This window comes from Equus caballus, chromosome 13, assembly GCF_041296265.1.
Source record: "Equus caballus isolate H_3958 breed thoroughbred chromosome 13, TB-T2T, whole genome shotgun sequence".
In the NCBI taxonomy this organism is placed as follows: domain Eukaryota; kingdom Metazoa; phylum Chordata; class Mammalia; order Perissodactyla; family Equidae; genus Equus; species Equus caballus.
In genome coordinates this window covers 10,692,592-10,709,392 of record NC_091696.1, presented here as the reverse complement: position 1 = coordinate 10,709,392, position 16,801 = coordinate 10,692,592, and the positions used below count along the sequence as shown (strand labels likewise).

Sequence of the window (16,801 nt, the reverse complement as noted above, 5' to 3'; positions counted from 1 at the left end):
TCCCAGTCCTTTTCCCTCTGGGGTGACCCGTCCCTCCCACCGATGTCCAGGGGCCAAGAGCTGCCTGGCGCCCAAGGCTCCTACTCCACCAGCAACTCAGTGCGCAGCTCCGCACCAGACAGAGGGAGGAGAAGCCGGAGCTGGGGGTGGCGGCCCTGGGGGGCAGTGACTCCGCGCTCTTTCCTCCAAGGGGTTGACTTCTGGGCGTCCAGCCTCCCCGTCCCCGAGTCCTGCACCCAGACCAGCCTGCTTCCTGGAGCCTCCAGACTTCTCCCCTCTCCCCTCCCCCACCCAGGAGGCTGGCCCAGCCCAGAGAAGGCCACTCAGCCCCCGAGGCCCCCGGCAGCACCCAGCCCCGGGCCCAGGCTGCTCAGGCCTGCTGGGCTCCCTGGGGTTGGCGCTTCCCCAGCCACACCCTGTGGGCGCCCGCTGCAGCCTCCCCGGCCAGCTCCCCAGGCCGTCTGACCTTGGCCTCCAGCGTGGTCAGCCGCTCACTCATGTCGCTGAGCCGGGTACAGTTCATGCATTCTGAAAGAGAAGAGGCGCCCAGTGAGGGTGGGGTGTAGACCCTGGGGAGAGAGCAGCTCAGCCACCAGGACGGCCTCTGGGTAGACACGCAGGGAAATCTCTGCGGATGTGCCTGGAAAACTCCTACCCATCCTTCAGGGCCTTATCCTCAGCGCAGCCCGCCGGACCTCCGAGTCTCCTTTCTGAGTACCCACAGCACATTGCACCATCTTTTTTCCAGCAAAGTTCTGAGCTGGTGCCGGGCCGCTGCCTGGGCTGTCTCGTCAGTCTATGAGCGTCCCGAGGGCAGGGTCTTGTCTATTTTGTTTGCCCACGAATCTCAGTGTGTGGCCCAAAGTAGAGGCTCAAAAAAGTTCTGAGAGTTGAGGAATGGATGGTCAATGAGCTGCGCTCCCTGCCTTTGGGAACTGTGGTCTGGGAAAGGAGCCGGGTGAATAGACTCAGGCCGGGAAGGGCTGTGCTGGGGCTGTAAGAACAGGACCTGCAGGTGAGCATCACGGGGACGCCCAGGCCAGTCTGCAGTGGGGGAGGGGCTGGTCAGGGAGGACAGCCTGGAGGCAGCGGCATCTAGGGTGAGGCCCGGGAGAGGCACAGTGAATGGTCAGGTTCAGCAGAGGGGAACAGAACAGGGGTCCACCAGCAGCCTGGCTGAATCAGAGGGCCCCTGCAGGCCCCCCGAGGTTGAACAGGGGGCCCCTAACACAGGAGGCCCGGAGGAAGGAGCTGGGCAGGGTCCTGAGGCCAGGGGGCAGCTGTTGGCAGGGGTGGAAGTCAAGGTTGCATTTGGGTTTTTTAAAGCTCATTCTGGCAGCAAAGTGTACGGAGGGCGGGAGTGGGAGGGACTGGCAGCCGGAGGGCCAATTAGGAGCGCGGTAATCGTCGACCCCCCGGGCACGCCTCTCCCTGGGCTGTAATTATCTCTTTCTGTCTGTCTGCCCCGGAGACCCGGAGCTCTTTAATGAGGAAATAGATGGTTCAAAGCTGTTCCAAAGAGCTTTTATTGCTCTGGAAGTCAAGGGACGCCGAAATGCCTCTGTCAGTTCAAAGGCTGACCCCACAGGAACCTCATTCTGGTTAAACAGACACACAGACACCCGACAGAGATCAGGTCCCCCTGCGTGTGCTGGGCTGACCATGGCAGCGAGGCCCGCATGCCCCCGTCCTTGGCAAGGTCCCCCATCTCCATCACTGGATGCGAGTCACCTCGCCAACGTCCCTATCCTGAAATGGCGATTGCTCTGTGAGAGAGGGGGAGTGCCGGGGTTTCAGGACCACGGCGCTAGATGGTTCCTGCCGTGTCCTCCCCAGGGCTGCCCACCGGCCTCGGGGCCAGGGGGGCTGACCCCCGCGGCTTTCTGCTCAGCAGCCCCAGGGGGCTTTGCAGGGCCTACTGCGGGGCCGGCAGACGCCCCGCTCCCCGTCTCCCTCCTCTGCTTCCCTGGGCTGGGCTCAGTCAGTGGTTTATTAGCATTTTTTTAGGACCAGAACTCTTCCTCCTCTTCCTCCCCTCTCGTAAAAGCTTCTCAGTAACCCCGACACATAAAACAGATTAAAGCCTAAGGTATAAACACTAAAGTTTTAAAGAACAGAAGAATGTACACAGTCGTCTGACTCTCTGACGACTTCACAGGGGACCCGCGAGGCGGGGGTGGTGTTCTGGTTAAACACGGGGAGATTGAACACACATGTCTCCTTCTGGTCGCTCCAGGAGAGGGAGGGTAGAGGAAGAAAGAGGTACCACCACAAAGCAGAGACGGACTGGGGGGCTTCTCAGGGGACCAGCGCTGCCAGGAAGTGACAGGCAGCCAGGCCAGTCCCGGCCTCGCCAACACCCACGGAGGCCACCAGAGCCTCCAGGCTCCCCTGAGGCTGGGACAGCCCAGGCGGGTGGGGCGAGGGGTCCTCTCTGAGCAAAGGGACCTGCCCAAGGGAAAGGCCCACAGGCACTGACAGCTGGGGAGGCCCCGTGCCGACAAGGCCACACCACATGGAAAGAGCCCCAGGGGCTCCACGGGCCCTCTGAAACAGACAGCCCAGGACTCCCCAGCCTTTGAAAGAAGCCTGTAATGAGAAAGACGGAGACCAAAACAGGGTTCCGTGTGTCCATCCACCCACCCTGCCCTCCACCTATCTACCAGCTCTGCACCCCACTCACCCACCCACCATACCCACCCCCGCCCATCCCCTCACCCCCCTGGAGCTCGGCGGCTTCCCTGTGCCCCTTGGTGACCCTGTGCCAACACTGATGGGGTGGGCGGCAGGGCAGTATGCACGGGGGGCCTGCCTCGGAGCAAAGGCCCATGGACCGTCCCCCGCAGCCGTGTCTGAGGGGGAACAGGCGCCGACTCCGGAGGAGGACGGGCCGGAGGACTTTGAAAGAGCTACATTCCTGCTGGAGCCCCAGCTGCCTGGTCCGCACTCTGCATGGGAGAGGGCATCCCCCGCACCCCGGGGCCGGCAGGAAGAGCAGGAGCCGGAGGAACAGGATGGACGCGGGTGACTGTGAATCAGAGCCCCAGCCCTGCCCAGAGAACATTCTAGAAGCGTTTAGGGGCCATGACCAGAGCGTTTCCAGGCTCTCAGGCCACAAATAGGACTCTCTGCAGGGGAGAAGGTCAGCAGAGGGAGGGGCGGGACCTATTTCTGGAAAGTGTGCTGGGCCTGCTTCCAGTTTGCCCTGGCACTGGGCTCCCTGCTTGGCAGTTGAGCGGCGGCTTGGCCGTCGGCAGGCACAGGGGGTCCAGCTCCCTGGCTGCGGAGAGGCCCAGCCAGCGGGCACCTGGCCGCAGGCGTTGACACTGGCTGGCCCCGCGGCTCCCCTGGCATCCTGTCATCACTGAAGCCTGTTTGTTTCACTTTCTCGAATTACCCATCGGCGCAGTGGATGCACGGAAACGGCACAGGTGGCACTGGGCCTGGCTCTGGGGCGGACGAGCTCCGGGCCTTGGTTTCCCCTGAAGGCAGTGCTCTCACTTCCTGGGATTCTGAGGGTCCCCATGTTCCCAGCGCACACAGGCCCGTGAGCCCCGGGCCACAGGACACGTCCCGGTGGCTAGGACACAGGTGCAGAAACCCCTGTCGGCAAATCTTTGCCAGAACAGCATGTGCGTCTCGGAAGTGTGGATGTGCCAGGCAAACCAGCATGTGTGTGTGCGCGCGTGTGTGTAAGAGAGAAACAGAACCAGACTGCTTGGTGCACTCAGTGGAAAGAACTCTGGAGGCCACTAACTCCCTGTGCGGCCTATGAGCCCCTCTTCTCTGTGCCTTGGTTTGACCCTCTGTAAAAGGGGTTCACGCCAAATCAGCTCCCAGGGCCTCCGGCTCCTGGACCCTGCTCCTGCCACCTGTGCCCTCACCCTCGGGCCTTGCTGCCGGGCTCTGTCCACTGCAGGACAGTCGTTGCCAGTCCGCCTGCCATTCACCTTTGGCCAGCACTGTGCTGGTGATGGCTCGGCACCCAGAATTCAGGACCCGCCACCTGAATGGGGCCAGACTCCTGAGGCCTGGGCCCTGAGATTGGCTTCACCCATAAGGCTATTGCAGCGAAACCTAAACTAAAAGGGCAGAGTGAGTCCACTGTAGGCTTGGGCCACGAGACCCCGACAGGGGGAGCCAGGGCACAAAGGTGGTCCTGTCCCCAGAGGCCCAGCTCCCTCCATGAGAGGTCTCAGAGACGGCCGTGCAGGCAGGGACATGCGCGGGGCAGTGTCACCAGTGGGGCCCGGCTGGAGGAGATCCCTTGATCCTCCTGGAGACCTCTGACCCTAGCCAAGACTCCTCGGCCCTGTTAGGAGGACACAGCTCCACTGGAATGGACGTGAGTACTCACAGGGGACCACAGGAACAAGGAGATCCTGAGTGGACTCGGTTTCCCCAATATGACAAGAGTGGGGCTGGGCCCTGCACAAATACATCTGGCACCTTTCTGTCCTTGACACAGGTCAGCCTTGGGCCACACATTCTTTCAGTGCCTCCCTCACCCACTGGGACCCTGGGGGTCACTCAGCACCTCACCCCACTGGAGAGATTGGTCATCTCCCCCTCTGTCAGAACCCTGAGCAGCTCCCACGTGCTCAGGAGAGAGTCCTTGTCTTGGCTGGGCACACTGCCCCAGATGGGGGCTCTCTTTTCTCTTCTCTCTCAATACCACGCCCCCAGCCAGGACACACTTCTCCAGCTAGGACACACCCTCCAACTAGGACACACCTCCTCCAGACAGGACACACCCCTCCAGCCAGTACACACTCCCCTCAGCCAGGACACACCCCTCCAGCCAGGACACACCCCCAGCCAGGACACACCCCTCCAGCCAGGACACACCCCTCAGCCAGGACACACCCCCAGCCAGGACACACCCCTCCAGCCACGACACACCCCTCCAGCCAGGACACACCCCCAGCCAGGACACACCCCCAGCCAGGACACACCCCTCCAGCCAGGACACACCCCTCCAGCCAGTACACACTCCCCTCAGCCAGGACACATCCCTCCAGCCAGGACACACCCCGAGCCAGGACACACCCCCAGCCAGGACACACCCCTACAGCCAGGACACACCCCTACAGCCAGGACACACTACCTGAGCTTTCCCCAGTGCCCAGAGGCTCCCTCCAGTCTCTAAGACAGAGGTATTCTTCTGAGGAAAGAGGATTTCCTGGCTAAGACTCTGTACCCAGCTCAACTATCCACCAAGGTCTGAGGGTAGAATGAAGGCATCTTAGACAGGCATGGCCTCAAAACACTTATACTCATGTGCCCCCCCTCAGGAAGATGTTAAAGGATGTACTCCACCAAAACAAAGGAGTAAACTAGAGAAAGGAGGACAGGAAACAGGGACACACAGAGGCAAGAAGTTCCACATGGGAGAGAGACAAAGGGGTATCCTGAGTAGGGAACTAAAGGAATGCCACGCGAGGACAGGAGGCCTGGAGGACAACCTGACCACGTTAGACCAGGAGACAGAGCGTTCTAGAAAAGAGAGAGCCTCTGAGGGTGGGAATGTCAGGAAGGGAGAATCAAATATCTTTGGGGGAAATCTGGGGTGAATTAGTGATATGCCAAGGAACGCACACCCACAACATGGCATAGAAAACTGAGCACTTAAAACACGAACTATTAACTTTCCGGAAAATGAAAAATCTAAAGCGAGGAGAAGTACCCTGGTCTACTGCCCAAATCAGCTGTGGTTTGCTTTGTCAGAATCCTCTGTTCATTGTCTATCGCTCTAACCCAAATTGTGATACAATTCTCTGGGAGGAGGGGAGGAAGAGAAGGCCTGGAGCATGGGTCAGGGGTGAAACAATGTGTGTCTAGTTCAGCCTGCAGCTCTGCGGGGCCCTCAGGGGCTCTGAACCAGCGCCATGGGTAGCAGAGAGGCCCTGGGAAGACCTATGCCTGGGAAGCTCCCTTTCCAGCCAGCTTCTAGAGCACCACTTATCCAGGCTGGATTTCTCGAAGCCACATGCCCCAAAAGGAAAGGCGGAAGGGGCAAGGTCAGGCCAAAGGGGGGGGAGCCTTGCCCTGTGCATCCTCTGTGCTCCCCAATATACACCAGAGCAATGAACCTCATCGGGGGCTGGGGAGCCTGCTGGTGCGATAGAGCCATGGCTGCATGCCAGGCCCAGCCGTGGGGTTCACGGACAGGACAGAATAATTAAATTCCATCCTTTTCTATATCAGGGATCACAGAGGAGGCAAGATTTTTTAGGAACTTCTGCCAAGACTTTTATTGAAGAGTAACTTGAGTTCCTTCTCAAGAGGGGCAGCCTCGCAGGGGTGTCCTCACTGGAAACACAAATGCGCGAAGGACTGGATGCCCCGAAACTTCTCAGAACATGATGGTAGCTGGCCACCTCCACCCCGACTGCTGGCACCCACATCAGCAGCCCCTGGACTGCGACACTTTCTGGCGATGTTCAGAAACACCCCACCGGGAGAGGGACAACACTGGTGAGTGAAGTTGGTTCACTGGTGTTTATCAGGCACCCACTGGGTAAAAAGCAGAAATACCCTGGCATACTGCCCTCCCTTTGCAAGTGAGGAGGATGAGATTCAGAGAGGTTTGGCAATGTACTCAAGGTCACACAGCTTGTCAATTAAAGGCCAGAATCAGAACCCAGGTCTTCCCTTCCCATAAGGCCATGGTGGGCTTGGCTAGGTGCCCTGGCTGGGGCAGCAACTCTCAATGCGAAGTCAAGACAGTGCCTGGATCTTGGCTGGGCATGGGCAAAGTCTGTGAATTCTGCACCCCACATGGCCCTAGGGATCTGCTGTTCTGGCTGGCCAAGTCTGTCTTCCTCCTTCTCTACCTCCACATCCAGCCCAGAGTTCAAGGTTGATGGGTCTTGCACCACGGCTGCACCACATCCCAAAGCATCTTTTCCCCAACAGAATCTACAGAGGGATTATTAGAATTATTGAGTTACTTTACCAAGGTCGTTGGAATACAAAGACAGTTTACAAAAATCAATGGTATTCCTATATACCGGTGATAAACAAATAGAAAATGAAATTTTAAAATACCATTCACAAAAGCATCATAAAGCATCATTATGTAGGAATAAATCTACCAAAAACTATAGAACATCATTGAGAGAAATTAAACAAGATCTAAATAAATGGAAAGAAATACTATGTTCATGGATTGGAAGACCCAACACTGTAAAGATGTTAATTCTCCTCGGTTGTTCTTTAGAGTCAGTGCAATTGCACTCAAGATCTCAGAGGGCGTGTGTGTGTGCAAGTTGGCAGGTTGATTCTAAAACGTATATGGAAATACAAAGATCCAAGAATAGCCAACGCAATCTGCAAGAAATTGAACAAAAGTGGAGGACATGCTAGCAGAATTGAGACCTATGATACAAGTATAGTAATTAAGACTGTATTTTGGGTGCAAAGACAGACAAACAGACCCACATTTATACAGTCACCCGGTTTAGGAAAAAGGCACAAACGCATTACAGTAGAGAAAGGACAGACTCTCAATAAATGGTGCTGGGTCTATTGAATATCCAAATAGAAAAGAAAAATAAAAGAATCGGACCTCTAACCCACCCCACGCACACAAGTCGATTCCAGACGGCTCATAGATCTAAATAGAAAAGGTCAAACAACACGGCTTTTAAAAGAAAACATGGGCAACTACCTTCATGACCTCAGGATAGATGAAGATGTTTTTAAACAGGACATAAAAAGTAGTAACATCATAGAAAACGGTGATAAAGTGGACTGCCTTAAAATTAAGAATTTCTTTTCTTCAGAAGACACCACTAAGAGAATGCAGAGGCTGCCACTGGGTGGAAGAGGAAGGTTGGAATTCCCGTGTCCACAAGATGTCCAAATGGCCAATAATCACACACAGAGGGGTCACCTCATTCGCCCTGTCAGGAAATGCAAATGACCCCCAGCGCCACACTCCCACACCCCATCAGAATGGGTGCAAGTAAAAAGATGAACAACACCGGTGTTAGGGAGGCTGAGAGCCACTGTATAAACCCAACAAAAATGAATGAACACGTTCACCAAAAGCCGTGTGCAAGAATGTTCACTGCTGACAATCACCAAAAACCAGAAATAACCCAAATTCCCATCGACGGCCGACCAGATAAACTGAATATTCACGAGATGGAGTTCCTCACAGTAACGAGCTTGCACGAACCGTGTGCAGCTGTGTGGATGGACCGCAGGAAGATAAGGCTGGGCGAAGGGTGGCAGACCCCGGGGGAGCGTGCGCCGGGCGGGCCCCATTCTCTCAAGCTCCAGCACCGACTAAGGTGCTGGACCCTCGGGGTAGATGACCTTGGGGAGGGCGGCTATTGGAAAGGGCGGGAGGAGGCCTCTAAGATGACGACAATGTTCCTTTTCTTGACGTGGGTGCTGGGACACAGGTGCCGTCAGTTCGAAAAACACGTGGAACTATTCCCCTGCTCATCCGAAACCACCAATCTGACATGTTGCCCCCAGGGCTCCCTGTCACTCTGAGGACAAACCCCAACAGTGTGGGCTACTTGCCATGCTCTGAGCACCTCTCACTCTCCCAGGCCTTGTTGTCTCATCAAGAAATGGCTCCCAGCCCACCCCGTTGATCAGCTAACTCCTGCTTAAGCATCACCTCCTCCAGGAATCCTTCCTGGACCACTCCAGCTGGACATCGGCACCTGCCTTCCCATCAATTGCCACGCGCCCAGTGCACACCTTGCTGACAGCACTGGGCACCCTGGATGGGGCTGGCCTCTTGTGTACCCCTCTTTCCTGTGGGCTGTGAACCCCTTGAGGGCAGGGCCCATGTCTCATCCATTCTCATATTCTAGAAAAATGGGGGAGGCATATTCCCCTGTCACATGGGGCTGCAAAGATGCTCATGTGTCCTCATGGGAGGTGGCAGCGCTGCCCTTGGGGGATGAGCAGAACTGGAAGGGGACCCCCAGCTCACAGTCCGGGCAGCCTGCCCTGGGGAGGACCTCGGGGGACAGCGAGGGAGGGGGCCGCTCTCGTCAGTGGGGGAGGCGAGCACGGTTGGGTGTCTGCCCAGTGCCCCCTGCAGCTCCGTGCCGAGCTCCCTCCCTGCACAGGAAGGGCCACAGCCCCGAGCAGAGAACAGCTGTTTCCCATTTCCACCAAGGCCAGACGGAGCGGAAGCGGCTGAGGGAGAGATAAGGAGGACGTTTTGATGCTGAAGCTCATTATACTCTGGCTGTGTCACCACGGGACGGGAGGAAGGGGGGAAACGCTCTCCTCCAATTTCACAGGAGCAGCAGGTCTGGCCCACGTGGCGTGAGGCAGGTCACAAAAACGATCCAAAGGAGAGATGGCCCCTCAGGTCCAGGGAGCACTTACCGTGTGCCGGACGCTGCTCAAAGGGCTAGACCTGTGCTGACACCCCCTTTTCGTGTAAACTCGTCTAATGTCTACACTAACCCCATGAGGTAGGGACCATTGTTACCTCCACTTTACAAATGAGGAAACAGGCACAGAGAGGTTAGGGAGATAGCCCCAAGTCACACAGCTAGGAAGTGGCAGAGCCTGGATCCAAACCCAGGCAGTCAGGGGGTGGCACCCTGGCCGGCCTCGGGGACCTGCCTGGTGAAAACACCTGAGACCCAGGGGTTCTGGGGAGCCTGCCTCCAGGCTTCCTCCTGGCCCCAGCCCCACCAGCTGTCCTCTGGAATGCCTACCCCCGCGCCGAGGGCTCCACAGCCTCTCCCCAGATGCCATCTCCTCCCCTTGCCCCAGCTGAGGGCACCACAGCATTTCCTTTTGAAAACATTAGGGCCCTTGACTTCTGTGGGGAAACAGCAGGAATTAAATTAATGCATTTCTTTGGGAAATGAGCCCTGACCCAAAGTGAGCTGTGTCCCTCTGCTCGACGGGGCTGACACGTTCCCTTTGCCCTCTCCCCCAGAGGGCAGCTGGGCCCAACCAAGAAGACACTCAAGCTGGCGGTGGTGGGGGGTGGGGGCTGCAGGGGCGAGGGGCGGCCACCTGAGGAGGGACCTCAGGGCTCCCAGAGGGTCAGGGCACTGCTGAGGGGGAGGGGGCACAGGAGGGAGACCAATGCACATGGCCACGCACCACGGTGCAGGCACTCGAGAACATGTGTGTGTGTGCGTGCACGTGTGTGTGTGTGAGTGTGCACGTCTGGTCCTATTTCTGGGAGGGAATAGGAAGCATTCTCCCCTCCCCCGGGGCCCCGGGTTCACAAAGCCCTTTCACCTTCAACCTCACTTGGTCCCCGTGTGGCTAGTGAGGCCCCAGAATCCACGGTCCCAATTTATAGCCATGTCAAGGGCAGCTCAGAGAGGGGAGGGGTCTTTCCTAGGTCATACAGTGCTGTGACCAAATGCCAGTGTCCTCTGGAGAAGGCCAGGGGCCCTCCCACCCCACCACGCCCCCCATTCCCACGGCCGCTCCAGCAAAAGGAACCCACAAGAGGCTCCAGGAGGAGTGGCGGCCGAGGCCAGGGAACCAGCCCCCTGCTCTGTGAGCATGCACCCCCTGATGGACCAGGAGTGGGGTCAGGCATCAGGAATGGCGCTGTGTGCCCTCAGGCAGGGTGCAGCCCTCTCTGGGCCTCAGCTTCCCAAAGGTCAGATACAGGGACGGACTCAATGCTCTCTCAGGGCCCTGTCGCCCATCGTTCTCTGAGTCAGTAACCCAAACGGGAGCCAGAAGGTGCATCAGCTGGGCATCCGCCTTTTCCCTTCTCTCTCCTGTGGGCAAAGGAGCCCAGCCTTGCTTCCTGTGAGCAGATGGATCACAACATGGCGGCTCATTCTCAGGCTTCTAGGGTGACATGTGATCCCCTGTGAAGCAGCCCGGGGCCTCCGTGGGCTGAAGGGGCCATTTGCCCACCTGGCAGGGGGCAGGCAGTGTGCAGCCCAGGTGAGGCGCAGAGGCTCTAGTCCCATCTTGGCTCACCCGCTGCCTCTCAGTGGGCCTCAGCTTTCCTCCACGACAAAATGGGGCAATAGTAGGGGCTGGCCCCGTGGCCGAGTGGTTAAGTTCGTGCGCTCCGCTGCAGGCGGCCCAGTGTTTCGTTAGTTCGAATCCTGGGCACTGACATGGCACTGCTCATCAGACCACGCTGAGGCAGCGTCCCACATGCCACAACTAGAAGGATCCACAACGAAGAATATACAACTATGTACTGGGGGGCTTTGGGGAGAAAAAGGAAAAAATAAAATCTTTAAAAAAAAAAAAAAATGGGGCAATAGCGCCTGCCCTGTGTGGCTGGGAGGCCGGGCCCAGACCTTTGCCGCTGGCCTTCGGTTAGTGCGTGGCCTTCCGTCCCTGTGGCTGGGGTGCTTGGACCAAGGCAGCTGTGCGACAACAGAGGGGTTTCCAGCTTTCCAGCAATGTCCCTCAGGTCTTGAAGGGGATTTCATACAACAAAAATAAGTGGTCCAGTCTCTATGGCCTTTTGGGGAAGCGAGAAGCTGGTGGGGGCCGGGGGACCCTCCCTGCATATGTTTTCTCTCTCTGTATTCGGCCGCTTCTCTCGGTGGAGTCCTGAGGTTCGTGCGGTTAATCTGAAGTTATTGCTGGAAGCCCTCTATGCTTTTTTCCTCATCCAGAAAGAAATCATAAATATCTCCAAGGTCCCAGGAAGCTGGCAGGCGGCCTTGCCCGGGCCTGAAAGATGACACCAGGCACGGCCAAGGGAGATAAGCTGCGATCCTAGACCCCCTTGGACACGCGGAGTCGGGGCTACCACGGCTGTGTGTCACTGGGAAAGAATCCCGTTTAACAGGGCTCCAAGCCGAAGGTCAAGGTTCAGGGGCCATCAAGCAAAGCTGGCTGACGGGGGCCTCCAGACCCCGGGAGGGGCGGCCTGACGCCGCCGGGGCTTCCGCTCCCCAGGGGGCCGGAGGAGCAGCCCAGCCTCGGCCCTGGTGCAGCCTCCCCCTGCTGTGCCCGTCCAGGCTCCAGAGGCGCAGGGAGCTCTCCTGGGGAAACAGGAGGTGCCCAGACAGACAGAAAGGAGGGGGCGGGCTCCCTGGTGCCCGGGGCTTCAGAGGGAAACAGTAGCAGAGTTTTAAGAACTCAAGTCAAAGTCCCTGGCCCGTCCCAGGAGGGCAGCGTGGTGGCGGAGGAGCCCACAGCAGAGGGGAGGGAGGCCTGGGGAGCAGGTCTGCACGTATCTCCACAGGCACCTGGGCGGGTCCCTTCCCCTCTGGGGTCCTATTCCTCCAAAGGCAGCTGAAGGGACCCTCATAGATAACAAATCAAAGAGAAGCTGCTCCCATGCAGGGGGAGGGAGCCCAGAGCCCCCGAATCAGCTACCTCCTGCCTCCTGGGCTCAAGGTGGGCACGGGGTGGACAGGTCCTGGTGCCCCGGCCCCGGGGCCTCAGACCCCCAAGGGAGCAGCATGTGAGGAGGCCCGTCACACGCCCACTGGGGCTGTAGACAAGACTCCTGACTCTCAGGGTCAAACCTGGACCAGGCCTTCCCCTCCCCCCCCCACCCCCCCCCCCCCCCCCCCCCCCCCCCCCCGGAAGAGGTTGCCATGGCAACTAAAGGACCACTTGATGGGGCCCCTCCCCTCACCAGGCACAGACCCTCCCTGACGATGGATCTCCCTGCTGATTGCCTGTGTTTTCCAGCCTGGAGGATCACTCAGACACAACCTGGCTCTTTCTTAGGGACACTTCCTCCCCACCCCCCGCCCCCAATAGTTGAAAACACATTTGAACGACACAACGTGAAGGCCTTTGTGCAGGATTTACAGTTGTTGTCTCATAGCTTAAGGCTTAGTCACCTCTCCGGGCCCTGCCCCCCGACAAGCTGAGTGACCTTGGCGAAGTTACTTCTCTGAACTCGAGTTGCTTTGCTGGGAAGAGGAGAATAATCGAGGCCGCCTCCTAGGGCCCGGACCAGTTAGAGAGGAACAGGATACACACGGACCGCACGTCCCAGGAAGGGCGGCTGTTAGCTGGACTCTCATTGGAAAGCACACCGCCCACGCCGTTATACAGTCCAGAAGGATCTCACGCTACCTCACCCTGGCCTTTCATTTTACAGATTAGAAAACGGATCTGGAATGGTAAATGGTTAACGGCCACAGTCACACATTTGAGATGGTGGCCAACCCAGGTCTGAAATCTGGTTCTGGGCATACGTCCAGTGGCCTTTTCCCCCTCCTGGGGTAGGCGCCACATTACTTCCCCTCAGTCATTTACACCATAGTAAGAATGAGTCCATACAGTACCACAGGTCACAATGCTTTACAAATCACTCTCCCATCCCTCTCTCCCACTAGGAGAGCCCAAGAAATTAATATTATCCCCAGAACTAAGGAGGGGTGGGAGATGGTCCAGCCCAGAAAGGTGAAGGGTGGTCCGGGATCTGGAAATGCCAATCCCTCTGAGTCAGTGGCTCCGTCTGTGTGCAGGTTCAAGGAAGGGGACAGGAAGCCCTCTGCTCAGGCACAGAGTACAGTTATGGAGGGGGCTCCTGTTGGCCGCGTGTTCCAGCACCCAGACGCTGGTCTGGAGCAGCGGCAGAAGCTTCTGCTCCACGACTGGGGCTGACGCCTAAACTTGGTCCTACCCCAGCCTTCTGGGAGCCCAGCTGGACTCACCAAGCGGCAGAGGAAAGAAAGCTCAGGCCAGAAGCAAAGCCGCTACAGGGGAGGTGGGAGGACAGCCAGAGGCTGGCCTCAGCGGCTGACACTTGTGCCCTGTTCAGAGCTGGGCTGGTGCATGGGGGGCGCAGAGAGCCCCGATCTCCCCCCTTCAGCCTCTCTGAGCTTCAGGGATTAGGGGAGGGCTGGGGCTTGGGTTGCAGATTCTCCCGGGGAAGGGGTCTGTCCATGTGCAAGGGGGGCTGGTCTGATCCACTTACCCCCGGTCCCCTTCTCCCTCTCTCCTGCCCCCTGCCCTGCAGACCAGACCCAGGCACTAGCCAGAGGCACACCTGGCCGCCCGGGAAGGGGCCCTGACACCAGTAGATTCCAGGCAAGCAGTCTCAGGTCTGGGCCGGGGGTACGGGGTGGGTGGGGAGGGCCTGGGGGGACCCAAACAGCACCGCCTTGGGGCTGCTCGCTGTCCCAGCCAGAGCCAAGCCCCGAAGGAAGATAGGAGTCAGGAACGAGCCTCCCTATGGGGGAGCATCCAGTCCCCTGCCTCCTCCAACGACCCCCACCCCAGCTCTGTACCCCAGAGCCCCCGGAGCCCCGAGATGCAGCCGTCCAAGACTGCAAAGTCTGCCAATCTGGTGGGCATGAAATGCGATCTCGCCGTGGTTTGAGTTTGCATTTTCCACATTGCTAATGAGGCTGGGCATCTTTTCATAGGTTTGCAAGCCGCTTCTCTCCCCGACCCCTCTATGAAATGCCCGTTTGCGCTCTTGACCCATTTTTCTACTGGACTGTTCTGTCTTTTTCATATTGATTCATAGGAGTTCTCTCCGTATTTCCGATACCAACCCGCTGGCGATTTCACACGTTGCAATACAGCCTCCCGGTCTGTGGCTTGTGTTTTTGCCCCGGTAACACTGTCTCTTGTCGTGCAGACGTTTTCCAATTGATTCACCATTTATTCCTTTAACTCCAGGCATTTCGTGAAGTCGCGATAGCCGCCTCCGAACCCCATTCGCGACTTTGAAGGGACCCTTCCTGTCTCCTCTTTCACTGAGTCTCCCCCGTTCCGGCTCAGGCGTAGACTCCAGTCCCGGGTTCCTGAGACCCACGCCCCCACCCCACCACCACCTACCACTGGTGCCCCCAGCACCAGCAGCGAGCACTCGGTCTCCTAGGGTACCTGGACGCCTGGAGCCCTTGCTCCCTGTCCCAGAGGGGAGGCCGAGAAGGGGCCAGCAGCCTTGTCCCTGCTTATTTTACCCAAGCTGAGGTTGTATTTAAAATGTAAAAGAAATGGTTCTGGAAAACACTGATGAATAAGTGAAATTTGATGAAAACGCTGGCTACGAGTCAGCCAGCCGCTCCGGTACAGGCTAACACGCAGGACTCCAGTGCTGGTAGAATTTCTCAGTGGTTTGGTGCTAAGAGACATCTGTGCCCAGATGACAAAGAGATTCCCAGAGTGTGAAGCCGGGTTCTGGGGTCCCACCGTTCCGGAGCTTGGACGAGGGCTCCTGCTCCTGGGCCATCGTCCCATACCATGGGCCCAGGCTTCTTTACACAGCTTACATGTACATACAAGCACATACATGTATAAATAGACACATATATTCACAAAATATGACGTCCAAGCTCTGACATCCAAGCTCTGTATGGGCATGAAGACTCTGATGCTGGGGTCACACACATGCACGTGCACATGTACACGCAAACACACACGTACCATGGCAGTCTCTTAAGCCTTCCTTCTAGAACATTCCAGGCTGAGACTTGACTCATAAGCTGAGAGGTGGGCCACCCCTCCCTCAGCCCCCAAGGCCCATGGAATGGGAGGGTCTGGGGGAGCTGGGCAGGAATAGTGGCCAGCTCTGGGAGGCCGGTTAGAGGCTGCATGTAAAGGGGAAGACAGGCTTTCAGCGTCAGCTTCTGGAACATTCTCTAGATAGAAATGATTTTGGAAAATTCTGCAGCACAGAATCCTTTCTAAGGAAAGTAAGGCACTTACCACTACCCAACATTTGGAGAAACACATGGTGAATGACCTTACAGATATTCATTCAACAAACACTGCCAAGCACCCTGGCCAGGAAGCACTATCCTGGGCATTCAGGATTCAGGGAGTGAGAACACGACTCAACCCTTGAGAGCTCCGTGGCCCTGGGAGAGACAACCCACGAGACCATTGTAACAGCAAGCTGAGGAAGCCAAGAGGGTAGGGTGGGTACACAAGGAGGCCTTCCTGAGGGTGGTGGCACCAGAATATAAGAACAAGTTGGAATTACTGGAAAGGGAAAGTAGTACTTAGGTAGTTTCCAAACCTAATTTGGTTAATAGTTCCCAAGACGATGCTGGGGGCCCGAGGCCCCAGCTCAGGTCTGCCCAGGGCTCTGCCAGTTGTCCAGTGGTCTGAAGCAGCAGGATCTGCCCCCGGCCATCAGACCCATTTCCCAACAAGGGGCTGGTCAGCATTCCCAGGAGGTCCATGAGGGCTGTAACCACAGGTGGTCCCTCAGCAAACACTGAAGCCAAACTCCATCTTATGCAGATGGAAACAATGGCCCAGAGAGGGTAGGGAACTACCCAAGAACACCCAGCCAGTCAGGGCAAAGCTGGGCTTGAGCCGGGGCCCACATGCCAGTTTTGCAGGCTCAGACTTCTGCAAGTTCTCGGTCCCAAAACTGTTCTCAGCCCTATCGGGGTTCCCCAGGCCGTCACCAGCTCCCTTAAAGAAAGTCTCAACTTCTCTGGACAATGGGCTCCCCGTCCCTGCAGTGTAAACTGCAAACTCCTCAGCTCGCCCTTCAAGGCACTCGCAGTGTGGCCTCTGCGCCTCCCAGGCTGTCTCCCCCTCTCCCACCCTCCCCACGTTCTCCCTCTGCACCGGATCAGTCGCCTGCAGTCCCCAAACAGACCTCGCTCTTCCCTGGCTCCTGGCCTCCACATAACACCCCTGTGGTGTGGGCCTTCTTGTCCCCTCTGACAGATGGGGAAACCGAGGTTCCCCAAGAGCCCCCCACTCTGGAGTGCATGGCAGTGCCACTGTACAAGCCCAGGAGGACTCAGCCGGCTCCTGGCACTGCCTGGGCTGCGGGCCCTAGAGGTGTGGCCTCTGCAGAAGAGGGCTCAACCCAGTGGTCAGTTCCTCTGTCATGATTTCATCCTGCTGGGATAATATTAATAATAGCAATAACAGC

The 16,801-nt window shown here is 57.6% G+C and overlaps 1 protein-coding gene across 2 annotated transcripts in view; it reads right to left on the bottom strand.

Annotated features, from left to right (window-relative positions):
• The window catches only part of COL26A1 (collagen type XXVI alpha 1 chain), a 159,728-nt gene that overhangs the window by 21,200 nt on the left and 121,727 nt on the right, over window positions 1-16,801 (bottom strand). For both annotated transcript variants that reach the window (XM_023655385.2, XM_023655386.2), the window contains exon 4: window positions 467-528. In XM_023655385.2, the coding sequence (XP_023511153.2) occupies window positions 467-528 (62 nt within the window). The remainder of the gene's footprint in view (window positions 1-466; window positions 529-16,801) is intronic.